Below are 27,958 nucleotides of genomic sequence, written 5' to 3' on the forward strand. Positions count from 1 at the left end.
GCTCCTTGAGTCACCTGTAGAACTTTCACAACCCCAAAAAATCCCCGAATTTGATCTCCTGGAGTCACCTGTAGAACTTTCCTCTCCAAATTTCATCTCCTGGAGTCACCTGTAGAACCTGATCCTCCAAAAATCCCAAATTTGGAGCTCCTGGAGGCACCTGTAGAACTTGAGCTCCAAAAAATCCCAAATTTTTCTCCTTGAGTCACCTGTAGAACCTGACCCCCCAAAAAAGCCCAAATTTGATCCCAAAACGCCCCAAATTTGGACCTCCTTGAGTCACCTGTAGAACTTGAACCTCCAAAAATCCCCAAATTTGGAGCACCTGTAGAACTTGAGCCCCAAAAAAGCCCAAATTTCATCCCAAAAAAGCCAAATTTGGACCTCCTGGAGTCACCTGTAGAACCTGACCCCCAAAAAAATCCAAAATTTGGAGCTCCTGGAGGCACCTACCCCCCAAAACGCCCCAAATTTTCCTGCTGGAGTCACCTGTAGAACTTGTTGACCACCATCCTGATGTCGGCCTCGTTGGCTTTGCCGTTGCCGCGCAGGCTGCAGAAGATGCTGCGCACGCGGCCCACGCGGAAGGCCCGGGCCCTGCACAGCCTGAGCCCCCAAAAACCCCAAATTTGAACCTCTTTGAGTCACCTGTACAACTTGAACCTCCAAAAAATCCCAAATTTGGAGCTCCTGGAGTCACCTATAAAACTTTCACCTCCAAAAAAGCCAAAATTGGAGCTCCTGTAGAACTTGAGCCCCAAAAAAACCCCAAATTTGATCCCAAAACTCCCTGAATTTTCCTCCTGGAGTCACCTACAGAACTTGAACCTCCAAAAAAACCTGAATTTGATCTCCTTGAGTCACCTGTAGAACCTGACCCCCCCAAAAAATCCCAAATTTGGATCTCCTGGAGTCACCTACAGAACTTGAACCTCCAAAAAAAACCTGAATTTGATCTCCTTGAGTCACCTGTAGAACCTGACCCCCCCAAAAAATCACAAATTTGGAGCTCCTGGAGTCACCTGTAGAACTTGAAACTCCAAAAAATCCCAAATTTTGATCTCCTGAAGCACCTGTAGAACCTGACTCTCCAAAAACTCCTGAATTTGGAGCTCCTGTAGAACTTGAGCCCCAAAAAATCCCCAATTTGGAGCTCCTTGAGTCACCTGTAGAACTTGAACCTCCAAAAATCCCCCGAATTTGGAGCTCCTGGAGTCACCTGTAGAACTTTCTCTGCCCAAACCCCCCCAAATTTGGACCTCCCAGAGGCACCTGTACAACCTGACCCCCCCAAAAACCGCCAAATTTGAACCTCCTTGAGTCACCTGTAGAACTTGAACCTCCAAAAAATCCCAAATTTGGACCTCCTGGAGTCACCTGTAGAACCTGACCCCCCAAAAAAATCCCAAATTTTGATCTCCTTGAGTCACCTGTAGAACTTGAACCTCCAAAAATCCCCAAATTTTGATCTCATGGAGTCACCTACAGAACTTTCACCCCAAAAAAACCCCAAATTTTCCTCCTGGAGTCACCTGTAGAACTTTCTCTGCCCAAACCCCCCCAAATTTGGACCTCCTTGAGTCACCTGTAGAACTTGAATCTCCAAAAAAACCCCAAATTTTTCTCCTTGAGTCACCTGTAGAACTTGACTCTCCAAAAATCCCAAATTTGGAGCACTTGTAAAACATGAGCCCCCAAAAATCCCTCAAATTTGATCTCCTGGAGTCACCTGTAGAACTTAAACCTCCAAAAAAACTGCAAATTTTGATCTCCTGGAAGCACCTGTACAACTCAACCCCTCAAAGAATCCCCAATTTTTTTTCACCTGTAGAACTTGTTGACCACCATCCTGATGTCGGCCTCGTTGGCTTTGCCGTTGCCGCGCAGGCTGCAGAAGATGCTGCGCACAGCGGCCCACGCGGAAGGGCTCGGGCGCGTCCAGGTTGCTGCCCTTGATGTATTCCGAGGATTTCCGGTAGTGCTCGGGGTGCAGCTCCTCGTCCACCGCCTCCTTCCGCGGCCGCTTGGCGGGGCTGGCCGGCTTCAGGCTGGGAAAACGCCCAAAATTTGGGGGGGAAATGGGGTTTTGGGGGGTTTGAGAGTTTGTGGGGTTAAGAGTTGGGTGAGGAGTTGGGGTTGGAGGGGTTGTCCAGTCTTAATTGGTTCTAATTTCAATTTATTGGCCAAAAGTTGGGTCAAGAGTTGGGGTTGGAGGGGTTTCCAAACTTAATTGGTTCTGGGATTCCATAATTTCAATTTATTCAACAAAAGTTGGGTTAAGAGTTGGAGTTGGAGGAGTTTCCCGATCTTAATTGGTTCTAGGACTCCAAAATTTCAATTTATTCAACAGAAATTGGGTCAAGAGTTGGATTTGGAGGAGTTTTCCAGTCTTAATTGGTTCTAATTCCAATTTATCCACCAAAAGTTGGGTCAAGATTGGGAATTGGAGGGGTTTTCCAATCTTAATTGGTTCTACGGTGACATAATTTCAATTTATTCACCTGAAATTGGGTCAAGAGTTGGGGTTGGAGGGGTTTTCCAATCTAAATTGGTTCTATAATTCCGTAATTTCAATTTATTCAACAAAAGTTGGGTCAAGAGTTGGAATTGGAGGGGTTTTCCAAAATTAATTGGTTCTAATTTCAATTTATTGGCCAAGAGTTGGGTCAAGAGTTGGGGTTGGAGGGGTTTTCCAAACTTAATTGGTTCTAATTCCAATTCGGGACTCCGAACCAAAATTTGGTGAATTTTTATGCTGAAACTCCAGAAATTCGGGACTCCAAAATCTGGTGAATTTTTATGCCAAAAATTCCGGAAATTCGGGACTCCAAACCAAAATCTGGTGAAATTTTATGCCAGAAATTCGGACTCCAAACCAAAATCTGGTGAATTTTTATGCCGGAAATTCGGACTCCAAACCAAAATCTGGTGAATTTTTATGCCAAAATTCCAGAAATTCGGGACTCCAAAATCTGGTGCATTTTTTTGCCAAAACTCCAGAAATTTGGGACTCCAAACCAAAATCTGGTGAATTTTTATGCCGGAAATTTGGGACTCCAAACCAAAATCTGGTGAATTTTTATGCCGGAAATTTGGGACTCCAAACCAAATCTGGTGAATTTTATGCCGGAAATTTGGGACTCCAGACCAAAATCTGGTGAATTTTTATGCCGGAAATTCGGGACTCCAAACCAAAATCTGGTGAATTTTTATGCTGAAAATTCAGGACTCCAAACCAAAATCTGGTGAATTTTATGCCGAAACTCCGGAAATTCAGGACTCTGGTGCATTTTTATGCAAAATTCTGGAAATTCGGGACTCCAGACCAAAATCTGGTGAATTTTTTTGCCGAAACTCCGGCAATTCGGGACTCCAGAGCTCCATTTGCAATGCCAGCTCTCCCCCAGCCCCCAGTGCGCAGGTGAGGCTCACCTGAAGGAGAAGGCGTCGGGCAGCAGGTAAACGCCGTCGCCCACGCGGTACTGGACGCCGTTTTTGGTGGCCACCCCGTAGAACATTTTGCCGTCGGCCTCCTCCAGCGGCTCGGCCACCTTGGGGATCTCCTTGTGCCTCACCTCGTCCAGGCGCGCGCAGCTCATGCAGAACCTGCCGGAAACGCCGTCAGGTTCGTCCCAGCCGAAAAAACGAGTGGGGGACGCCAAATTTGGCGTTTTTCCGCCCAAAAAAAATTGCCAAAACGCCAAAATTTGGCGTTTTTTCCGCCCAAAAGGGACTGACTTGTACTTGTTGTCGTCGGTGGGGCGCGCGCCGGGCGGGCTCTCGAAGCGCGCGTACTCCTGGTCGTACCACATCTGGTAGAAGTAGGTCCTGCCGTCGTCCTCCACCATCTTGATCTCGGTGTCCAGCCCGCCCTGAAGGGACGGCAACGGCACCGTGGGGCTGGAGCCGGTGACGCCGATTGGCGCCATGGAGCCAGAGCCGGTGGTGACGCCAATCGGCGCCAACCGGAGCCAGCGCCGAGTGGTGCCAACCGGAGCCGGTGGCAACACCGATCGATGCCAACCAGAGCCGGCGGTGACGCCAAGTGGCACCAACTGGAGCTGGCGGGGATGCCAATCGATGCCAACCGGAGCCTGCAGCGACACCGATTTGCACCAACCGGAGCCGGTGGTGATGCCAATCGACGCCAACCAGAGCCAGCGGTGACGCCAATCGGCACCAACCGGAGCCGGCAGTGACACCGATCAGCACCAACTGGAGCCGGTGGTGACGCCGATCGGTGCTGGCCGGAGCCGGCAGTGACACCGATCGATGTCAACCAGAGCCGGCGGAGACGCCAATCGGCACCAACCGGAGCCGGTGGTGACGCCAATCGGCACAACCGGAGCTGGAAGTGACACCAAGCGGCGCCAACCACATCTGGCAGTGACGCCGAGTGGCGCCAACCGGAGCCGGCGGTGACGCTGATCGGCACCAACCGGAGACAGCGGCGGCGCCGATCGGCACCAAACGGAGCCGGCAGTGACGCAATCGGCGCCAACTGGAGCCGGCAGCGACACCAATTTGCACCAACCGGAGCCGGTGGTGATGCCAATCGGCACCAACCGGAGCAGCGGTGACACCAATTGGCACCAACCGGAGCTGGTGGTGATGCCAATTGGCACCAACCGGAGTCTGTGGCAGCACCAAGCAGCGCCAACCAGAGCCAGCGGTGACACCGAGCGGTGCCAACCAGAGCCGGCGGTGCCACCAAGTGGCGCCGTAGAGCCGGAGCCGGTGCCGGAGCCGGTGGTGACGCCGATTGGCGCCGATCGGCGTCGGTCAGAGCCCGCGGCGGCGCCGGCGCCTGACGCACCTCCATGGCCCAGTTGTCCGAGGGCGCCTTGTAGATGACGTTGACCTTGCCGTGGATGTAGGACAGCTGCATGTCCTCGCACTCGTCCACCAGGAACAGCTCCAGAGGGTCCGAGGTGGCCCCCAGGACCGTGTCCGAGCCCGGGCAGAACCAGTGAGCGTGGAACATGGGGCCACCGCTGTCCTCCCACATGGCCGTCACCCTGCGGGGACACGGCGGCAGGGGGTGTCCCCGTGTCCCTAGGGACAGGTGGGACACACCTGGCTGGGTGGGGTCATTGGGGGACATCCCCATGTCCCCAAGGCCATGGGAGATCACATCTGGCTGGGTGGTGTCATTGGGGATGTCCCTGTGTCTCCAAGGGCAGGTAGGACACACCTGGCTGGGTGGGGTCATCGGGGACGTCCCCGTGTCCCCAAGGCCACAGGGAGAAGGGAGAACCCACCTGGCCAGGAAGAGGGTCACAGAGGGGACATCCCCATGTCCCCAGGGCACAGGGACAGGGGAGAACCCACCTGGCCAGGTGGAGGGTCACAGTGGGGACATCCCTGTGTCCCCCAAGGATGGGGAGATCACACCTGGCTTGGTGGGACCATTGGGGATGTCCCTCTGTCCCCAAGGGCACAGGGAGAAGCCACCTAGCTGGGTGGGGTCATTGGGGACACCCCCATGTCCCCAGGGACAGGGGAGATTACACCTGGCTGGGTGGGGTCATTGGTGATGTCCCCGTGTCCCCAAGGACAGGTAGGACACACCTGGCTGGGTGGGACCATTGGGGACATGGGGGTGTCCCCAAGGACAGGTAGGACACACCTGGCTGGGTGGGGTCATTGCGGACATCCCTGTGTCCCCAGGGACAAGGTAGGACCATTGGGGGACGTCCCCAACGTCCCCAGGGACAGGTAGGACACACCTGGCTGGGTGAGGTCACTGGGGATGTCCCCATGTCCCCAAGGTCACAGGTAGGACACGCCTGGCTGGGTGGGGTCATTGGGGACATGGGGGTGTCCCCAAGGATGGGGAGATCACACCTGGCTGGGTGGGACCATTGGTGATGTCCCCGTGTCCCCAAGGGCAGGTAGGACACACCTGGCTGGGTGGAGGGTCACAGTGGGGACATCCCTGTGTCCCCAAGGACAGATAGGACACACCTGGCTGGGTGGAGGGTCACAGTGGGGACATCCCTGTGTCCCCAAGGACAGGTAGGACACACCTGGCTGGGTGGGGTCATTGGGGACATCCTCATGTCCCCAAGGCCATGGGAGAATGGAGAACCCACCTGGCCAGGTAGAGGATCCAGGTGGGGACGTCCCTGTGTCCCCACCCCAGTGGGACCACGGGGGACTCACCTGGCCAGGGTAGAGGGGCTTGGTGGGGACATCCCCATGTCCCCAACCCATGGGAGAATGGAGGACTCACCTGGCCAGGTGGAGGGTCCAGGTGGGGACATCCCTGTGTCCCCACCCCAGTGGGAACACGGGGGACTCACCTGGCCAGGTAGAGGGGCTTGGTGGGGACATCCCCATGTCCCCAACCCATGGGAGAATGGAGGACTCACCTGGCCAGGTGGAGGGTCCAGGTGGGGACGTCCCTGTGTCCCCACCCCAGTGGGAACACAGAGGACTCACCTGGCCAGGTAGAGGGTCACGGTGGGGATGTCCCTATGTCCCCACCTCTGTGGGAACACAGAGGGCTCACCTGGCCAGGTAGAGGGGCTTGCACAGGAGAATGGGGACTCACCTGACCAGGTAGAGGGGCTTGGTGGGGATGTCCCTGTGTCCCCACCCCAGTGGGAACACGGGGGACACACCTGGCCAGGTAGAGGGGCTTGGTGGGGACATCCCCGTGTCCCCAAGGCCATGGGAGAATGGAGGACTCACCTGGCCAGGTAGAGGGGCTTGGTGGGGTCGTCGGGGCTCACGGACACGCAGTCTCCCACCTCCAGCGTCTCGGAGTCGATGCTCACGCGTTGGTAATAATCCTTCTTGCCGTCGCTCTGCCGGGGCGCGGCGCCGTTACAGGTTCCGGCCTCACCTGGGCGGGGCCTCACCTGGGCAGGGCCTCACCTGGGCAGGGCCTCACCTGGGCGGGGCCTCACCTGGGCAGGGCCTCACCTGGGTGGGGCCTCACCTGGGCAGGTCCCCTCCCCTTTCAAGGACCCCTCACCTGATGGTCTCCCTCTACCTGCCAGGTCCTCTCACCTGTTCCCCTCACCTGAACAGGTGCCTCACCTGAACATGTCTCCTCACCTAGACATGTCCCATCACCTGGACGTTCTCTCACCTGGACGTGTCCCCTCCCCTTTCGAGGTCCCCTCACCTGCACAGGTGTCCCCCCCTTTCCAGGTCCCCTCACTTGCCCAGCTCCCCTCACCTGCCAGGTCCCCTCACCTGGATATGTCCCCTCCCTTGCGCAGGTGTCTCACCTTGATGGGCTGGCCCACCCAGGTACCCTCACCTGGATATGTCCCCTCACCTGCCAGGTCCCCTCCCCTGCCCAGGTGTCTCACCTGCCCTGTCCCCTCACCTGCGCAGGTGTCTCACCTGTGCAGGTGTCTCACCTTGACAGGTTCCCCCACCCTGTCCCCTCCCCTGTGCAGGTGTCTCACCTTGACGGGCTCCCCCACCCAGGTCCCCTCACCTGCCCTGTCCCCTCCCCTGCCCTGTCCCCTCCCCTGCCCTGTCCCCTCACCTGTCCCAGGTGTCTCACCTTGACGGGCTGGCCCACCCTGTCCCCTCCCTTGCCCAGGTGCCCTCCCCTGCCAGGTCCCCTCACCTGTCCAGGTGTCTCACCTTGACAGGCTCCCCCACCCTGTCCCCTCACCTGCCCTGTCCCCTCACCTGCCCTGTCCCCTCACCTGTGCAGGTGTCTCACCTGCCCTGTCCCCTCACCTGTGCAGGTGTCTCACCTGCCCTGTCCCCTCACCTGCCCTGTCCCCTCACCTGTGCAGGTGTCTCACCTTGACGGGCTCCCCCACCCAGGTCCCCTCACCTGCCCTGTCCCCTCCCCTGCCCAGGTGTCTCACCTGCCCTGTCCCCTCCCCTGCCCTGTCCCCTCACCTGCCCTGTCCCCTCCCCTGTCCCCTCCCCTGCCCAGGTGTCTCACCTTGACAGGTTCCCCCACCCAGCAGATGCGGCTCTTGTTCTGTTTCTTCTTGCGGCCCTGCAGCATCTTCCGCGGCGAGGGCATCTCGGGGATGTTGTCATCGACCTCCTCGTCCTCGTCTGCCTCGCGCACCGCCAGGTTGGGACACCTGCCACACACAGGGGGACACCGCGGGTGTCACCAGGTGTGTCACCAGGTGTGTCACCAGGTGTGTCACCAAGGGTGTCACCACCGGGGGTGTCACCATGGGTGTCACCATGGGTGTCACTAGGTGTGTCACCGCCAGGTTGGGACACCTGCCACACACAGGGGGACACCGGGTGTGTCACCATGGGTGTCACCACCAGGGGTGTCACTGCAGGTGTCACCGCCAGGTTGGGACACCTGCCACACACAGGGGACACCAGGTGTGTCACCACCAGGGGTGTCACTGCAGGTGTCACCGCCAGGTTGGGACACCTGCCACACACAGGGGACACCAGGTGTGTCACCACCAGGGGTGTCACTGCAGGTGTCACCGCCAGGTTGGGACACCTGCCACACACAGGGGGACACCGGCGGTGTCACCACCAGGGGTGTCACTGCAGGTGTCACCGCCAGGTTGGGACACCTGCCACACACAGGGGGACACCAGGTGTGTCACCATGGGTGTCACCAGGTGTGTCACCACCGGGGGTGTGACCGCCTCGCGCACCGCCAGGTTGGGACACCTGCCACCAACGGGGGGACACCAGGTGTGTCACCGCAGGTGTCACCACCAGGTTGGGACACCTGCCACCAACAGGGGGTGTCACCAGGTGTGTCACCGCGGGTGTCACCACTGCGGGTGTCACCGCCACGTTGGGACACCTGCCACACACGGGGGGACACTGGGGGTGTCACCACCAGGGGTGTCACCAGGTGTGTCACCATGGGTGTCACCAGGTGTGTCACCGCCTCGTGCACCACCAGGTTGGGACACCTGCCACCAACAGGGGTGTCACCACCAGGTGTGTCACCATGGGTGTCACCGCCAGGTTGGGACACCTGCCACACACGGGGGGACACCAGGTGTGTCACCATGGGTGTCACCGCCAGGTTGGGACACCTGCCACCAACGGGTGGGGACCAGGGGTGTCACTGGGGGGGCACTGGGGGTGTCACCGCAGGTGTCACCACCGGGGGTGTCACCGCGGGTGTCCCTGCCAGATTGGGACACCTGCCACACACGAGGGTGTCACCGCAGGTGTCACCGCCAGGTTGGGACACCTGCTGCGCCGCCGGGGGCGTCACCGCCGGGGACACCACCGGGGGCACCGGGGATGTCACTGCCGGTGTCACCGGGGGCTCAGGGGGCACAGGGACGAGGACAGCAGGTTTGGGGACAGGGACACAGAAGGGAACAGGGGGTTTGGGGACAACAGGGTTTGGGGACAACAGGGTTTGGGGACAATGAAGTTTGGGGACATGAGGTTTGGGAATGGGGACAGGGATGGGGACTGGGGTTTGGGGACAGGGATTTTGGGGATGGCGACAGGGCTTGGGGACAGAGACAGGGACAGCAGGGTTTGGGGACAGCGGGGTTTGGGGACAGGGACATTGGGGACAGGGACATTGGGGACAGGCCACCCACCTCCTCTGCAGACACGCCTGCTTGCTGCGGCCGCTGCCCCCGAACTTGACCATGTTCTGGCACGCCTTGCACTTGCCACACTCGGGCTGCTGGCACACCTGGCACGGCACGGGGACACCGGTGACACCGGGGACACCGGGAATGGCCCCGGGGACACCGAGGACAACGGGAACACCCCTGGGGACACCAGGGGACACCACGCATGGCATCGACGTTGACCAAGGTTGGAAGAGTTCTCCAAGACCAACCAACCCAACCCATGACATTGATGTTGACCAAAATTGGAAGAGTCCTTCAAGCCCAACCAACCCAACCCAACCCAACCCAACCAAACCCAACCCAACCCAACTCAACCCAACCCAACTCAACCCAACTCAACCCAACCCAACTCAACCCAACTCAACCCAACCCAACTCAACCCAACCCAACTCAATCCAATCAAACCTAACCCAACTCAACCCAACTCAACCCAACCCAACTCAACCCAACTCAACCCAACCCAACCCAACTCAACCCAACCCAACTCAACCCAACCAACCCAACCCAACTCAACCCAACCCAACCAAACCTAACTCAACCCAACTCAACCCAACCCAACCAAACCCAACCCAACTCAACCCAACTCAACCCAACCAACCCAACCCAACCAAACCCAACCCAACCCAACTCAACCCAACCCAACCAACCCAACCCAACTCAACCCAACCCAACCAAACCCAACCCAACCCAACTCAACCCAACTCAACCCAACCCAACTCAACCCAACTCAACCCAACCAACCCAACCCAACCAAACCCAACCCAACCCAACTCAACCCAACCCAACCAAACCCAACCCAACTCAACCCAACCCAACCCAACCCATGGCATTGACCAAGGTTGGAAGGGTCCTCCAAGACAAACCAACCCAACCCCATCCCCACCCCAGAACGGCGTCCCCGGCAGGCGCCGGCGCCCCTCGCTCACCTCGCAGACGCCGCAGCGCCGGCGTTTGGTGGCGTTCTCCTTGTCGTCCTCGCGCTCGTCCTTCTCGATCTGCTCCGAGAAGAAGGTGTCGAAGATGAGGTACACCAGCTTGGTGGTGGTGGCCTTGGTGGGACCCTTGTCCTTGTCGATGCGCGTGGGGTGCCGGATGGCCTGGCGCCGCACGGCGCGCCTGCGACGCGGGGACAGCGCTCAGGGACGCGCCGGGGACACCCATGGGTGCCGGGCGGGGTCCCCAGGGGGTGTGGGGGGATTTTGGGGACCCCACCCGGCGTCCTTCCCTCGATGGAGCAGCACCGGGTTTGGGTTTGTCCAGTTTTGGGAGGGGATTTTGGGATTTTGGGAGGAGTTTTTGGGGTTTTGGGAGGATTTTACCAATTTTGGGAGGATTTTACCAATTTTGGGAGGATTTTACCAATTTTGGGAGGATTTTACCAATTTTGGGAGGATTCTCCCAGTTCTGGGAGAGTTTTTCTGCTTTTGGGGAAGACTTCTCCCAGTTTCAGGAGGTTCTTCCTGGTTTTGAGGGAGTTTTTGCAATTTTGGGAAGATTCTCCCAGTTCTGAGAGGGTTTTTGTGATTTGCGAGGATTTTATCAATTTTGGGAGGGGATTTTCCCAATTCTGGGAGGATTCCCCCAGTTCTGGGAGGGTTTTTGCGATTTTGGGAGGATTTTACCAATTTTGGGCAAATTCCCCCAAGTTTGAGACCTCAGATCCCAAACCCTCCCCGATTTTTGCCGGATTTTCCCGTTTTTGCCGTTTTTGTCCCCAAATCTCACCTCTTGCCCAGTGTGACCCCAGGAACTTGATGAGCTCCCTCATTCCACGCATGAAATTCCAATTTTGGGCAGATTCTCTCACTTTTGAGGTCTCACCTCCCAAATTTTGGTCAAATTCTCCTGATTTTGAGGTTTTTACCCCCAAATCTCACCTCTTGCCCAGGGTGACCCCAGGACCTTGATGAGCTCCCTCATTCCAGGCATAAAATTCGAATTTTGGCCAAATTCCCCCAAGTTTGAGACCTCAGAGCCCAAACCCTCCACGATTTTTGCCGGATTTTCCCAATTTTGCCGTTTTTGTCCCCAAATCTCACCTCTCACCCAGGGTGACCCCAGGACCTTGATGAGCCCCTCACTCCACGCATAAAAATTCCAATTTTTGGAATTGGATTTCCAAATTCGAATTTTGGCCAAATTCCCCCAAGTTTGAGACCTCAGATCCCAAACCCTCCCTGATTTTTGCCGGATTTTCCCGTTTTTGTCCCCAAATCTCACCTCTCACCCAGTGTGACCCCAGGAACTTGAAGAGCTCCCTCATTCCACGCATAAAATTCGAATTTTGGCCAAATTCCCCCAAGTTTGAGACCTCAGAGCCCAAACCCTCCCCGATTTTTGCTGGATTTTCCCGTTTTTGGCGTTTTTGTCCCCAAATCTCACCTCTCGCCCAGGGTGACCCCAGGACCTTGATGAGCTCCCTCACTCCAGGCATAAAAATTCCAATTTTTGGAATTGGATTTCCAAATTCGAATTTTGGCCAAATTCCCCCAAGTTTGAGACCTCAGATCCCAAACCCTCCCCGATTTTTGCCGGATTTTCCCGTTTTTGGCGTTTTTGTCCCCAAATCTCACCTCTTGCCCAGGGTGACGCCTGCCAGCTTGATGAGGTCCCTCATGCAGGGCGTGATGAGCACCGGGGGCTCGTCGCTGTCGCCGGCCTCGTCGTAGCTCTCCACCTGCTCCACCACGAACTGCGCGTGCCGCAGCAGAGAGTCCTCGGTGAAGCGGTTGAAGTTGAGCCCCGCCGGCGGCACCGTGGTCTGGGGGGGATTGGGGACGGTTGGGGACAGTTGGGGACAGTTGGGGACGGTTGGGAAGGGTTGGGGACGGTTGGGAAGGGTTGGGAAGGGTTGGGAAGGGTTGGGAAGGGTTGGAGAGGGTTGGGGACAGTTGGGGACAGTTGGGGATGGTTGGGGATGGTTGGGGACGGTTGGGGACAGTTGGGGACAGTTGGGGATGGTTGGGGATGGTTGGGGACGGTTGGGGACAGTTGGGGACAGTTGGGAAGGGTTGGGGACAGTTTGGGACAGTTGAGAAGGGTTGGGAAGGGTTGGAGAGGGTTGGGAACAGTTGGGGACAGTTGGGGACGGTTGGGGACGGTTGGGAAGAGTTGGGAAGGGTTGGGAAGGGTTGGGAAGGGTTGGAAGGGTTGGAAGGGTTGGGAAGGGTTGGGAAGGGTTGGAAGGGTTGGGAAGGATTCGGGACAGTTGGGGACAGTTGGGGATGGGTTGGGGAGGGTTGGGGACAGTTGGGGACAGTTGGGGATGGGTTGGGGAGGGTTGGGGACAGTTGGGGACAGTTGGGAAGGGTTGGGGAGGGTTGGGGACAGTTGGGAAGGGTTGGGGACAGTTGGCAATGACACCGCGGGCAGGTGACACCATGGGCAGGTGACACCGCGGGGAGGTGACACCACGGGGAGATGACACCGCAGACAGGAGACACCACAGACAGGTGACACCACGGGCAGGTGACACCGCAGGGAGGTGACACTGCAGGGAGGTGACACCGCAGGCAGGTGACACCACAGACAGGTGACACCACAGACAGGTGACACCATAGGCAGGTGACACCGTAGACAGGTGACACCGCAGGCAGGTGACACCACGTGCAGGTGACACCGTGGTGGCACTGTCACCTCGATCTTGTTGAGCAGGTGCCCTCCCCATTCTGTCTGTGCCACGCAAGAATTGTCCCCGGGACGGTGACAGTGACACCACAGGGAGGAGACACCACAGACAGGTGCCACCACAGCAGTGCTGTCACCGCCATCTTGTTGAGTAAGTGCCACCACCACCACCCCCATTCTCTTTTCTGGGCAAGAATTGTCCCCGGGACAGTGACAATGACACCGCAGGCAGGTGACACCGCGGTGGCACTGTCACCTCGATCTTATTGAGCAGGTGCCACCACCACCACCCCCATTCTCTTTTCTGGGCAAGAATTGTCCCCGGGACAGTGACAATGACACCACAGACAGGTGACACCACAGGGAGGTGACACCACAGGGAGGTGACACCGCAGACAGGTGACACCGCGGTGGCGCTGTCACCTCGATCCTGTTGAGCAGGTCCTCGTAGCTGACGTGCCGGTTGTTCTGCAGGAACTCCACCACGATCTTGCTCATGTAGATCTTCTCCTGCATCAGCGCGAAGGTGGCCGCGTACTCCTCGCTCGGCTCCATCAGGATGTAGTCGGCAAAGGCTGCGGACGGGCAGGAAATCGTGGGGGTTTGGGGGAAAAAATGGGGATTTTGGGAAAAAAATGGGGGGTTGGGGAAAGAATATGGGGGTTTGGGGAAAAAAATGGGAGTTTTGGGGGGAAAATATGGGGTTTGGGGAAAAAAAATTGGAGGTTTTGGGTAAAAAAATGGGTTTTATACAAAAACAAAAAGGTTTTGGGGAAAAAAAATGGGTTTTGGGGAAAAAAAATGGGGGTTTTGGGGAAAAAACCCAGGGTTTTGGGAAAAAAATGGGGGATTTGGGGGAAAAAATGGGGTTTGGGGGAAATAAATGGGTTTTGGGAAAAAAAATGGGAGGTTTTGGGTAAAAAAATGGGTTTTATACAAAAAAAATAGGTTTTGGGGAAAAAAAATGGGGGTTTTGGGGAAAAAACCCAGGGTTTTGGGAAAAAAACGGGGGATTTGGGGGAAAAAATGGGGATTTTGGGAAAAAAATGGGGGGTTTGGGGAAAGAAAAGGGAGTTTTGGGGGAAAAAATGGGGGTTTGGGGGAAAAAATGGAGGTTTTGGGGGAAAAAAATGGGGTTTTGAGGGAAAAAAATGGGGGTTTGGGGGAAAAATGGGGTTTGGGGGAGATAAATGGGTTTTGGGAAAAAAATGGGAGGTTTTGGGTAAAAAAATGGGTTTTATACAAAAAAAATAGGTTTTGGGGAAAAAAATGGGGGTTTTGGGGAAAAATATGGGGGGTTTGGGGAAAAAAATGGGGATTTTGGGAAAAAAATGGGGGGTTTGGGGGAAAAAAATGGGAGTTTTGGGGGGAAAATATGAAGTTTGGCGAAAAAAAATAGGAGGTTTTGGGTAAAAAAATGGGTTTTATACAAAAACAAAAAGGTTTTGGGGAAAAAAAATGGGGTTTTGGGGAAAAAACGGGGGTTTTGGGAAAAAAACGGGGGATTTGGGGGAAAAAATGGGGATTTTGGGAAAAAAATGGGGGGTTTGGGGAAAGAAAAGGGAGTTTTGGGGGAAAAAATGGGGGTTTGGGGGAAAAAATGGAGGTTTTGGGGGAAAAAAATGGGGTTTTGAGGGAAAAAAATGGGGGTTTGGGGGAAAAATGGGGTTTGGGGGAGATAAATGGGTTTTGGGAAAAAAATGGGAGGTTTTGGGTAAAAAAATGGGTTTTATACAAAAAAAATAGGTTTTGGGGAAAAAAATGGGGGTTTTGGGGAAAAATATGGGGGGTTTGGGGAAAAAAATGGGGATTTTGGGAAAAAAATGGGGGGTTTGGGGGAAAAAAATGGGAGTTTTGGGGGGAAAATATGGGGTTTGGCGAAAAAAAATAGGAGGTTTTGGGTAAAAAAATGGGTTTTATACAAAAACAAAAAGGTTTTGGGGAAAAAAAATGGGGTTTTGGGGAAAAAACGGGGGTTTTGGGAAAAAAACGGGGGATTTGGGGGAAAAAATGGGGATTTTGGGAAAAAAATGGGGGGTTTGGGGAAAGAAAAGGGAGTTTTGGGGGAAAAAATGTGGGTTTGGGAAAAAAACATGGGGGTTTGGGTAAGAAAAATGGGGTTTGGGGAAAAAAATGGGGGGTTTGGGGAAAAAATACGGGGTTTTGGGAGAAAAATGGGAGGTTTTGGGTAAAAAAAAGGGGGTTTGGGGGAAAAAAATGGGGGGTTTGGGGAAAAAAACGGGTTTTGGGCAAAAAACGGGGAAAAGGGGGAAAGGGGGGGAAAGGGCAAAAAAAGGGTGAAAAAAGGGGGAAAAGGGGAAAAAATGGGAAAAAAGGGGAAAAGGGGGAAAAGGGGGGAAAAAGGGGGAAAAAAAGGTGAAAAAAGGGAGGAAAAAGGGGGGAAAAAAGGAGGAAAAAGGGGGAAAAGGGGGAAAATGGGGAAAAAGAGGAAAAAAGTGGGAAAAAAGGGAGAAAAAGGGGGAAAAGGGGAAAAAATGGGAAAAAAGGGGAAAAGGGGGAAAAGGGGGGAAAAAAGGAGGAAAAAGGGGAAAAAAGGCAAAATCCCTGAAACCCTCCCCCCAAAAACCTGAAAAAAGCCCAAACCGACCCAAACCGACCCAAACCGAGCCAAACCAGCCCAAACCGACCCAAACCAGCCCAAACCAACCCAAACCAAGGCCCGGCCCCTCCTCACCGGTGCTGAAGCCGATGAGCGCCTTCTCGCCGCCGTCGAAGCCGGTGATCCACCAGGCGTTGATGGGCCCCAACTTCTTGGCTCTCACCCCCCCTGCCAAAACAACACCAAAATCCCGGGAATTCCCGCCCGGGGGTGCCGGAATTGCCGGGAATTGCGGGCGGTTCCTCACCGTCCAGGCAGGGGTTGTCGTCGTAGATGGGTTTGACGACGCCGCTGAAGTAGAGCTCGATGTTCCTCTCGATGAGGCCGGAGTCGAAGGGACAGAGGTGTCCCCTCTTGTCGTAGACGCTGCCAAGGGGGGGGGACACGCGTGGGAATCGCTCCGGAGGGAATTCCGGAGGGAATTCCAGCAGGAATTCCAGAGGGAATCGTTCCAGAGGGAATCGTTCCGGAGGGAATCGCTCCAGAGGGAATTCCAGAGGGAATTCCGGAGGGAATTCCAGAGGAAATCCCAGAGGGAATTCCGGAGGGAATCGCTCCGGAGGGAATTCCCAAGGGAATTCTGGAGGGAATTCCAGAGGGAATCGCTCCAGAGGGAATTCCAGAGGGAATCACTCCGGAGGGAATTCCAGAGGGAATCGCTCCGGGGGGAATCGCTCCAGAGGGAATTCCGGAGGGAATTCCAGAGGGAATTCCAGCAGGAATTCCAGAGGGAATCGTTCCGGAGGGAATCGTTCCGGAGGGAATCGCTCCAGAGGGAATTCCAGAGGGAATTCCGGAGGGAATTCCAGAGGAAATCCCAGAGGGAATTCCGGAGGGAATCGCTCCAGAGGGAATTCCAAAGGGAATTCTGGAGGGAATTCCAGAGGGAATTCCAGAGGGAATCGTTCCAGAGGGAATTCCAGAGGGAATCCCGTCCGGGCTCAGAATTCCGGAGGGAATTCCAGCGGGAATCCTGTCCGGGCTCAGAATTCCAGAGGGAATTCCGGAGGGAATCGTTCCAGAGGGAATTCCAGAGGGAATTCCGGAGGAAATCCCACCCGGGCTCAGAATTCCAGAGGGAATTCCGGAGGGAATCGTTCCAGAGGGAATTCCAGAGGGAATTCCGGAGGGAATCCCGCCCCGGGCTCAGAATTCCAGAGGGAATTCCGGAGGGAATCGTTCCAGAGGGAATTCCAGAGGGAATTCCGGCGGGAATCCCGCCCCGGGCTCAGAATTCCAGAGGGAATTCCGGAGGGAATCGTTCCAGAGGGAATTCCGGCGGGAATCCCGCCCCGGGCTCAGAATTCCAGAGGGAATTCCAGCGGGAATCCCGTCTGGGCTCAGAATTCCAGAGGGAATTCCAGAGGGAATCGCTCCAGAGGGAATTCCAGAGGGAATCGCTCCAGAGGGAATTCCAGAGGGAATCGCTCCGGAGGGAATTCCAGAGGGAATCGTTCCAGAGGGAATTCCAGAGGGAATCGTTCCAGAGGGAGTTCCAGAGGGAATTCCAGAGGGAATTCCAGCAGGAATCCCGCCCCGGGCTCAGAATTCCAGCGGGAATTCCAGAGGGAATCGTTCCAGAGGGAATTCCACAGGGAATCATTCCAGAGGGAATTCCAGAGGGAATCGTTCCAGAGGGAATTCCAGAGGGAATCATTCCAGAGGGAGTTCCAGAGGGAATTCCAGAGGGAATTCCAACAGGAATCCCGCCCCGGGCTCAGAATTCCAGCGGGAATCGGGAATTCCAGCGGGAATCGGGAATTCCAGCGGGAATTCCGTCGGGAATCCCGCCGGGCTCACCTGAAGGCGGTGACCTTGTGCTGGGGCAGGTCCTCGTAGCTCTCGAATCCGTCCTCGTTGGCGTCGAAGATGGAGAGGCGCTCGTCCGTCAGCATCTCGGGCTCCTCCAGCTGGGAAAAAACAACAAATAACCCCAAAAAATCGGGATTTCGGGATATTCCCGCTTTTCCCGAGCTCGGGAATGGGGGACAGCTGAGGACGGTTGGGAAGGGTTGGGAAGGGTTGGGAAGGGTTGGGGACAGCTGGGGACAGTTGGGGAGGGTTGGGGACAGTTGGGGACAGCTGAGGACGGTTGGGAAGGGTTGGGAAGGGTTGGGAATGACACCACAGGCAGGTGACACCACGGGCAGGTGACAGCACAGGGAGGTGACACCGCGGGCAGGTGACACCACGGTGGCACTGTCACCGCCATCTTGCTGAGCAAGTGCCACCACCACCCCCATTCTCTTTTCCGTGTGAGAACTGTCCCTGGGATGGTGACAGTGACACCGCGGGGAGGTGACACCGTGGGCAGGTGACACCGCGGGGAGGTGACACCGCGGGGAGGTGACACCGCGGGCAGGTGACACCGCAGTGGCACTGTCACCGCCATCTTGTTGAGCAAGTGCCACCACCACCCCCATTCTCTTTTCCGTGTGAGAACTGTCCCTGGGATGGTGACAGTGACACCGCGGGGAGGTGACACCGTGGGCAGGTGACACCGCGGGGAGGTGACACCACGGGGAGGTGACACCGCGGGGAGGTGACACCGCGGGGAGGTGACACCGCGGGGAGGTGACACCGCGGGGAGGTGACACCACGGGGAGGTGACACCGCAGGCAGGTGACACCACGGGCAGGTGACAGCACAGGGAGGTGACACCGCGGGGAGGTGACACCATGGGCAGGTGACACCACGGGCAGGGGACAGCACAGGGAGGTGACACCGCGGGGAGGTGACACCGCAGGGAGGTGACACCACGGGGAGGTGACACCGCGGGGAGGTGACACCGCAGGGAGGTGACACCGCGGGCAGGTGACACCACAGGGAGGTGACACCACAGGGAGGTGACACCACAGGGAGGTGACACCACAGTGGCACTATCACCGCCATCTTGTTGAGCAAGTGCCACCACCACCCCCATTCTCTTTTCCGTGTGAGAACTGTCCCTGGGATGGTGACAGTGACACCGCGGGGAGGTGACACCACAGGGAGGTGACACCGCAGGGAGGTGACACCGCAGGGAGGTGACACCGCAGGGAGGTGACACCGCGGGGAGGTGACACCGCGGGGAGGTGACACCGCGGGGAGGTGACACCGCAGGGAGGTGACACCACAGGGAGGAATGGGGGATCGGAGCCCTTACGGCGTCGTCGGGGTCTCCTTGGAAGAATTTGAGGTCGGGGTCGTCCAGGTACTGCCGGCAGTCGAGGCATTTTGGGGGGGTGGTCTGCGGGAGAAAGGGGGGGACAGAATCAGCTTTTCCAAAGTTATTCCCAAAATTATCCCAGATTTCAGGAAAATCCGTGATTTTCCCATCAGAACCAGCCCCGGGTGTTTGGATTTGGGAAGGTGAAAGGGTTGGAAATGGGGTTGTTTTCCCATAGGAAAATCCACTCAATTCATCCCAAAAAAATCCCAAATTCAGGAGTTTTAAGGAATTAATAAATCCCAAAAAAAGCTGGGATGAGAGGAACTCACTTTAGCAGAGGCAGTGATTTTAACCTGAGGGATTTCGTCTTTGATTTCCGACCTGGGAGGGAAAAAATGGAATTTTGGGATGTGGGGCAGTGACGTCACCGTTGTCACCGTCACCAGGAACGTTCCCCTTCCTCCTCACCCGTCTTTGGTTTCCATTTTCATCCTTTTCTCGTCTTGATCCTGGAGAAACAGGCAAAAAATGGGAAAAGGAGAAGGAAAATTCAATCCCAGAGTGGTGAAAATCCTGGGAAATCACCCCAAAAATGACCTGGGAGAGTTCTGATGTCACCAGTGACCAAAATCCTGGGAAATCACCCCAAAAATGACCTGGGAAAGGTCTGGGATGTCACCAGTGACCAAAATCCCAGGAAATCACCCCAAAAATGACCTGGGAAAGGTCTGGGATGTCACCAGTGACCAAAATCCTGGGAAATCACCCCAAAAATGACGCAAGACAGGTCTGGGATGTCACCAGTGACCAAAATCCTGGAAAATCACCCCAAAAACAACCAGGGAAAGGTCTGGGATGTCACCAGTGACCAAAATCCCAGGAAATCACCCCAAAAATGACCTGGGAAAGGTCTGGGGTGTCACCAGTGACCAAAATCCCGGGAAATCACCCCAGAAATGACCCAAGACAGGTCTGGGATGTCACCATTGACCAAAATCCCAGGAAATCACCCCAAAAACAACCCAGGAAAGTTCCAGGGAGTTGCCACGGACCAAAATCCTGAGAAATCACCCCAGAAATGAGCCAGGAAAGGTCTGGGATGTCACCAGTGACCAAAATCCCGGGAAATCACCCCAAAAATGACCCAAGACAGGTCTGGGGTGTCACCATGAACCAAAATCTTGGAAAATCACCCCAGAAATGACCCAAGGCAGGTCTGGGATGTCACAACAAACCAAAATCCCAGGAAATCACCCCCAAAAATGACCCAAGACAGGTCTGGAATGTCACCAGTGACCGAAATCCCAGGAAATCACCCCAGAAATGACCCAAGACAGGTCTGGGCTGTCACCATGAACCAAAATCCTGGGAAATCACCCCAGAAATAACCCAAGACAGGTCTGGGATGTCACAACAAACCAAAATCCTGGGAAATCACCCCAAAAACCACCCAGGAAAGTCCCGGGGAGCCACCACCGACCAAAATCCCAGGAAATCACCCCAGAAATGAGTCAGGGAAGGTCTGGGATGTCACAATGAACCAAAATCCCGGGAAATCACCCCAAAAAATCCTGGTGCCACCACCGACCTTGTCCTCCAGCTCCTCCTCCTCCCTGTCCAGGCTCATCAGCTCCGGCTTCGCCTCCCCGTTGGCCTCCTCCGACTTCCGCTTGTTGGAGCTGCGGGACGGAGCCGGGGTGGGATTTTGGGGGGCCAGGGAAGGGTTTGGGGGGCTGAGGAAGGGTTTGGGGGGCCAGGGTGGGATTTTGGGGGGCCGGGGTGGGATTTTGGGGGGCCAGGGTGGGATTTTGGGGGGCTGGGGTGGGATTTTGGGGGGCCAGGGAAGGGTTTGGGGATGAGGAAGGGTTTGGGGGGCTGGGAGGAATTTTGGGGGGCCGGGGTGGGATTTTGGGGGGTCAGGGAAGGGTTTGGGGGGCCAGGATGGGATTTTGGGGGGCTGGGGTGGGATTTGGAGGGTCTGGGGAGGGATTTGGGGGCCGGGGAAGGGTTTGGGGGGCTGGGATGGGATTTTTGGGGGCCGGGGAAGGGTCTGGGGGACCAGGAAGGGTGTGGGGGGCTAGGGAAGGCTTTGGGGGGCCAGGGTGGGATTTTGGGGGGCCGGGGTGGGATTTTGGGGGCCGGGGTGGGATTTTGGGGGGCCAGGGAAGGGTTTGGGGGGGCCGGGGTGGGATTTTGGGGGGCCGGGTGGGATTTTGGGGGGCCGGGGTGGGATTTTGGGGGGCTGGAGAAGGGTTTGGGGGGGCCGGGGTGGGATTTTGGGGGGCCGGGGTGGGATTTTGGGGGTCTGGAGAGGGATTTGGGGGCCGAGGAAGGGTTTGGGGGGCTGGGGTGGGATTTTGGGGGGCCGGGGTGGGATTTTGGGGGGCTGCAGAAGGGTTTGGGGGGGCCAGGGTGGGATTTTGGGGGGCTGGAGAAGGGTTTGGGGGGGCCGGGGTGGGATTTTGGGGGCCGGGGTGGGAGTTTGGGGGGCCAGGGTGGGATTTTGGGGGGCTGGAGAAGGGTTTGGGGGGCGGGGGTGGGATTTTTGGGGGGCCAGGAACAGTTTGGGGGGCTGGGGAAGGGTTTGGGGGGCCGGGGTGGGATTTTGGGGGTCCAGGAAGGGTTTGGGGGGCCAGGGAAGGTTTGGGGGGGCCAGGGTGGGATTTTGGGGGGCTGGGGAAGGGTTTGGGGGGCCGGGGTGAGATTTTGGGGGGCCGGGATGGGATTTTGGGGGTCTGGGGAGGGATTTGGGGGCCGGGGACGGGTTTGGGGGGCAGGAAGGGTTTGGGGGATGAGGAAGGGTTTGGGGGGCTGGGGAAGGGTTTGGGGGGCTGGGATGGGATTTTGGGGGGCCAGGGAAGGCTTTGGGGGGCCAGGGTGGGATTTTGGGGGGCTGGGGAGGGATTTGGGGGGCCGGGGAAGGGTTTGGGGGGCCAGGGTGGGATTTTGGGGGACTGGGGAAGGGTTTGGGGGGCCAGGGTTGGATTTTTGGGGGACCGGGGAAGGGTTTGGGGGGCCGGGGTGAGATTTTGGGGGGCCAGGAAGGGTTTGGGGGGCCGGGATGGGATTTTGGGGGGCTGGGGAGGGATTTGGGGGGCTGGGGAGGGATTTGGGGGGCTGGGGTGGGATTTTGGGGGGCTGGGGAGGGATTTGGGGGGCTGGGGAAGGGTTTGGGGGGCCGGGGTGGGATTTTGGGGGACAAGGAAGGGTTTGGGGATGAGGAAGGGTTTGGGGGGCCGGGGTGGGATTTTGGGGGACTGGGGAAGGGTTTGGGGGGCCGGGGTGGGATTTTGGGGGTGAGGAAGAGGAGGGTGACCCCGCACTGACCCTTTGGACAGGAGGCTGAGGATGGACGGCTGCCGGCCCGAGCTGCGCGTGACGCGGGAGCTGCCCGGGGACTCTGCGGGGAGAGGGGGGATGGACCCCAAAAATCCCTGCCCGAGGGACCCCAAAACCTTCCAGAGGGGACCCCAAAACCTTCCCAAAGAAACCCCGAAAATCCCTGCCCGAGGGACCCCAAAATCTTCCAGAGGGGACCCCAAAAATCCCTGCCCGAGGGGAACCCCAAAAATCCCTGCCCGAGGGTACCCCAAAAATCCCTGCCCGAGGGGACCCCAAAAATCCCTGCCCGAGGGGATCCCAAAATCTTCCAGAGGGGACCCCAAACCCTTTTTGAGGGGATCCCAAAACCTTCCTGAGGGGACCCCAAAAATCCCTGCCCGAGGGGACCCCAAAACCTTCCACAGGATATTCCCAAACCCTTCCAGAGGGGATCCCAAAAATCCCTGCCCAAGGGGACCCCAAAACCTCCCTGAGGGGACCCCAGCTCTTGATCCCAACGGGAATTGTGGCACCCTAAAACCAGAAGATCCCCAAACCCTTCCCAAGGAAATTCCCAGCTAATTATTCCAACAGGAATTGGGAAAAGCAGCAGACCCCAAACCCCCCCTGAGGCTCTCCCCTCCCCACCCACCCAGAACCCCCCGTTTTCACCCCAAAACCCTTCCCAAGGGAATCCCAGCCCTTAATTCCAATGAGAATTGGAAAAACCAGGAGATCCCAAAACCCTTCCCAAGGGAATCCCAATGGGAATTGTTGCACCCCCAAGGCCAGGAGACCCCAAAACCCTTCCCAAGAGAATCCCAGCTCGTTATTCCAATGGGAATTGGAAAAACCAGGACACCCCAAACCCCTTCCTGAGGTTCTCCTCTCCATCCCAAGGGGAATTGTGGCACCCTAAAACCAGGAGACCCCAAACCCTTCCCAAGCAGATTCCCAGCTCATTATTCCAACAGGAATTGGAAAAACCAGCAGACCCCACACCCCCCCCGAGGCTCTCCCCTCCCCACCCCAGAACCCCCCGTTTTCACCCCAAAACCCTTCCCAAGGAGATTCCCAGCTCTTGATCCCAATGGGAATTGTGGCACCCTAAAACCAGGAGACCCCAAAACCCTTCCCGAGGAGATTCCCAGCTCGTTATTCCAACAGGAATTGGAAAAACCAGGACACCCCACACCCCCCTGAGCCTCTCCCCTCTCCCCTGCCCAGAACCCCCCGTTTTCACCCCAAAACCCCCGGGACCCCCCCCGGGTTACTTCTGGCGTCTCCGTTGGAGCGGCCCCGGCGGGATTTCCTCGCCCGTGCGGCGCTGCCGGCGCGGGACGGCGCCGGGGCGTCCCCGCCGAGCTCCATGGCGGCGCCGTCGTCGTCGCCGGCGCGCTCCGAGTCCTCGCCGTCGCTGCCGGAGCCGCCGGCGCCGCCGCCATTCTGCGCCGACAGCTCCTGGCGCAGCAGCGCCTTCACCTTGGCCAGGTAACGCTCCTGGGGAGGGACAGGGGTGAGCCCGGGGTGTGCCCGGGATTTGGGGGACACCAGGATGGGACCCTGGGATTTTGGGATCCCAGGGTGTTCCCGGGATTTGGGGACCCCGGGGTGTTCCCAGGATTTTGGGACCCCGGGGTGTTCCCGGGATTTGGGGGTCCCGGGGTGTTCCCGGGATTTTGGGATCCCAGGATGGGACCCCGGGGTGTTCCCGGGATTTTGGGGACCCCGAGGTGTTCCTGGGATGGGGTCCCGGGGTGTTCCTGGGATGGGGTCCCGGGATGTTCCTGGGATTTTGGGACCCCGGGATGGGACCCCGGGGTGTTCCCAGGATTTTGGGATCCCAGGATGGGACCCCGGGGTGTTCCCAGGATTTTGGGATCCCGGGGTGTCCCCGGGATTTTGGGACCTCGGGGTGGGGTTTTTCCCAGTGTTTTCCCTGGGTTTTTCCCAGGGTTTTCCCTGGGTTTTTCTCGGGATTTTTCCCATTTTTTTCCCGTTGTTTTTCCTGGGTTTTCCCAGGGTTTTCCCCGACGTTTCCCCAGTGTTTTCCTGGGGTTTTCCCTGGGTTTTTCCCGGTGTTTTCCCTGGGTTTTTCCCGGGTTTTTTCCCATTTTTTTCCCGTTGTTTTCCCTGGGTTTTCCCGGGGTTTTTCCCGGGATTTTTCCCATTTTTTTCCCGTTGTTTTCCCTGGGTTTTTCCCAGGGTTTTCCCAGTGTTTTCCCAGGGCTTTTCCCGGTGTTCTCCTGGGTTTTTCCCAGTGTTTTCCCTGGTTTTTCCCGGTGTTCTCCCAGTGTTTTCCCGGGATTTTTCCTCGTGTTTTCCTGGTGTTTTCCCGGTGTTTGGGCTCTCACCTCGGAGAGCTCCTCGCGGCGCAGCTTCGCCTCGAGCTCGCTGAGCTGCAGCTGCACCTCGGCCTGCAGGAAGCCGTGGATGAGGCTCAGCTTCTCCTGGACGCTCTCCTGGGGACATTGGGGACACCGTGGGGACATTGGGGACACACTGGGGACACTGGGGACACCGTGGGGGCAGCAGGGACACCGTGGGGACAGCAGGGACACCATAGGCACAGCAAAGATGGAGGGGACAGGGTGGGGACATCAGGGACACTGTGGGGACACTGAGGACAGCGTGGGGACACTGGGGACACCATGGACAGCGTGGGGACATCGGGGACAGGGTGGGGACAGGGTGGGGACAGAGAGAACACAGGGGACAGAGAATGGAGGGGACATTGGGGACAAAAGAGACAGAGAGGACAGTGTGGGGACACTGTAGGGCACAGGGGGACACAGGGGGGACACAGGGGGGACACAGGGGGGACACAGGGGGGACACAGGGGGGACACAGGGGACACTGAGGGGACACTGAGGGGACACAGGTGACACAGGTGACATCCCGGACTCACCTTCTCTCCCAGGTTCTCCTCATCCCGCTCCAGGTCCTGCAGCCTGCGGGGGCAGAGCCGGGGGTCACCGGGGTGGGGACACCGAGGGAGGGGACAAAGGGACAATGCCAGGCGGGGAGGGGACAGGGGGACAGGGACATCCCCCGGGAATGTCCCTAACCCTGCCAGGATGTGGGGCTGGGACCCCCAGGATGGCTCCTGTCCCCTCTGGGATGGTTCCTGTCCCCTCTGGGATGGCTCCTGTCCCCTCTGGGATGGCTCCTGTCCCCTCTGAGAGTTCTAGGGGGTCAAGGTGATTTTTTTGGGGCTCAAGATGGGTCAGGGCAGTTCTGAGGAGGGTCAGGGTAATTTTGGGGGGGACCAAGAAGAGTCACGGCAGTTTGGGGGGGTTCAGGGTGGTTTTTGGCTGTCAGTGCCATTTTGGGGGGGTCAGTGACACTGAGGGGGTGACACTGCCATGGCTGAGGGCTCCCAGCCCATCCTGGGGGTCTCAGCCCATCCTGGGGGGCTCTGGGCTTGGGCTGAGGGGCTGTGAGGGGCAGTGAGGGGCAGTGAGGGGCAGTGAGGGGCAGTGAGGGGCTGTGAGGGGCTGTGAGGGGCTGTGAGGGGCTGTGAGGGGCTGTGATGAGCTCTGAGGGGCTGTGAGGGGCTCTGAGGGGTAGTGAGCAGGTATAAGGGGCAGCGAGGGGCTGTGTGGAGCTCTGAGAGATAGTGAGGGGCTATAAGGAACAGTGAGAAGCTGTGAAGGGTAGTGAACAGCTATAAGGGGCTATAAGGGGCTGCGAGGAGCTCTGAGGGATAGCGAGGGGCCATAAGGGGCTATAAGGGGCATTGAGAGGTTGTGAGGGGTAGTGAGCAGCTATAAGGGGCTATAAAGGACAGCGAGGGGCTGTGAGGAGCTCTGAGGGGTAGTGAGGGGCCATATGATTCAGTGAGGAGCTCTGAGGGGCTCTGAGGGGTAGTGAGCAGCTATAAGGGGCTATAAGGCACAGTGAGGGGCTGTGAGGGGCAGTGAGGGGACAGCGAGGGGTTGTGAGGGGTTGCGAACAGCTATAAGGGGTAGTGAGGAGATATAAGGGGCTATAAGGGGCTGCGAGGAGCTCTGAGGGCTAGTGAGGGGCTGTGAGGGGCTATAAGGCACAGCGAGGGGCTGTAAAGGGCTCTGAGGGCTAGCGAGGGGCTGTAAGGGGCTATAAGGCACAGCGAAGGGCTATAAGAGACTATAAGGCACAGCGAGAGGCTGTAAGGGGCTATAAGGCACAGCGAGGGGCTGTAAGGGGCTCTGAGGGCTCGCCAGCGGCTGCCTCACTCCCGTCTCCCGGCCGGGACTCACCGTCGGCGCAGCTCGGCGGGCAGCGGGGCCGGCGGCAGCGGCGCGGCGCGGGCCGGCATCGGGAGGCGGCGGGGGCCGGGCGGGGGGCGCGGGGCGGGCTCGGGGCCCGGTTCGGAGCCCGGTTCGGGGCCCGGTTCGGGGCCGCGCTCGGGGCCCGGCTCGGCGGGACCGGGAGCGGCTTCGCGCGGAAACGAGCGGCGGGAGCGGGGCGGCGCCGACCACCGCGCGGGGGGAGCCGGCGCGCACCATGCTGCCGCCGCGGGGGGGGACGGAGCGAGGCGGGGCGGGCCCCGCAGCACCGAGGGGACCGCGAGGGGAGCGGGGGGAACCGGGGGGGACCGGGGGGAACCGGGAGGGACCGGGAGGGTCCGGGAGAGGCGGAGGCGGGGGGAGAACGGGGAGGTCTCGGGGGGGAGCGGAGCGGTGAGGGGGGAGTGGGAGGTACCACTGAGGGGAGGCGGGAGGGACCATTGAGGGGAAATGGGGGGAGGCGGGAAGTACCACTGAGGGGAGGCGGGAGGGACCACTGAGGGGAGGCGGGAAGTACCACTGAGGAGAAATGGGAGACACCATTGAGGTGAGACGGGGGGCGGCAGGAGATACCACTGCGGGGACATGGGAGGGACCATTGAGGGGAAATGGGGGGAGGCGGGAATTACCACTGAGGGGAGGCGGGAGGTACCACTGAGGGGAAATGGGGGGATATGGGAGGTACCACTGTGGACGGGGGTAGGAGCTGTAAGGGCCGTACCACTGTAGGGCAGCGTGGGGGGGAAGTGGGTTTTACCACTGAGGGGAGGGGGAATGGACTGCACCACTGCGAGGAGGGGGAACGGACCTTCTCACAGGGCTGTACCACTCTATGGATAGGGGGGTGTCCCCACTGTCACCCTTTGGTGACACCCACGGCCACCTCTGCCCCCCCCAGGGTGACACCAGTGCCACCCACGTGTCCCCATTGTCACCCCTGGGTGACACCAGGGCCGTCCCCGTCCCCCCCAGGGTGACACCGGTGCCACCCACGTGTCCCCATTGTCACCCCTGGGTGACACCAGGGCCGTCCCCGTCCCCCCCAGGGTGACACCAGTGCCACCCACGTGTCCCCATTGTCACCCCTGGGTGACACCAGTGCCACCTCTGCCCCCCCCCAGGGACACCCAGTGCCACCCGTGTGTCCCCACTGTCACCCCTGGGTGCCACCAGTGCCACCCCTGGGTGCCACCCGTGTGTCCCCACTGTCACCATGGAGCCCTCGTGTCCCAGGTCACCTTTATTGTCCCCTTGGGGACACGAACTCCCCCCCTCGCTGTGGCCACCCCCAAATTTGGGGTGAAAAGTGACATTTTTGGGGCTGGGGGGACCCAGAGCTGCTCCGGTGACCCCAAGGACAGCGACAATGTCCCCAAAGTGTCCCCAAAACCCCTTT

The 27,958-nt window shown here is 58.1% G+C and overlaps 3 protein-coding genes across 3 annotated transcripts in view; 1 reads left to right on the plus strand and 2 right to left on the minus strand.

Moving 5' to 3' along the window:
- MAP2K7 (mitogen-activated protein kinase kinase 7) overlaps positions 1-1,474 on the minus strand; it is a 16,646-nt gene extending 15,172 nt beyond the window's left edge. The window contains 3 exon segments of the mRNA XM_063420916.1: positions 326-333; positions 490-597; positions 1,431-1,474. Coding sequence (XP_063276986.1) covers positions 326-333; positions 490-597; positions 1,431-1,474 — 160 coding nt within the window.
- Positions 1-27,958, plus strand: part of LOC134563085 (zinc finger protein 420-like) — a 99,212-nt gene that overhangs the window by 48,819 nt on the left and 22,435 nt on the right. The window lies entirely within an intron of this gene.
- On the minus strand, positions 1,822-26,620 carry LOC134563067 (DNA (cytosine-5)-methyltransferase 1-like). The gene is given in 23 exon segments (XM_063420834.1): positions 1,822-1,908; positions 1,910-2,048; positions 3,433-3,606; positions 3,739-3,872; positions 4,817-5,018; positions 6,697-6,812; positions 7,922-8,069; positions 9,534-9,631; positions 10,499-10,688; positions 12,146-12,333; positions 13,623-13,774; positions 15,895-15,987; positions 16,067-16,185; positions 17,620-17,729; positions 18,965-19,048; positions 19,300-19,351; positions 19,439-19,479; positions 20,559-20,649; positions 22,298-22,370; positions 23,566-23,791; positions 24,646-24,753; positions 25,200-25,242; positions 26,533-26,620. Coding segments are annotated over 23 exon segments (2,727 nt in total). The 5' UTR covers positions 26,592-26,620.

This window comes from Prinia subflava, chromosome 33 (assembly GCF_021018805.1).
Source record: "Prinia subflava isolate CZ2003 ecotype Zambia chromosome 33, Cam_Psub_1.2, whole genome shotgun sequence".
NCBI lineage: Eukaryota > Metazoa > Chordata > Aves > Passeriformes > Cisticolidae > Prinia > Prinia subflava.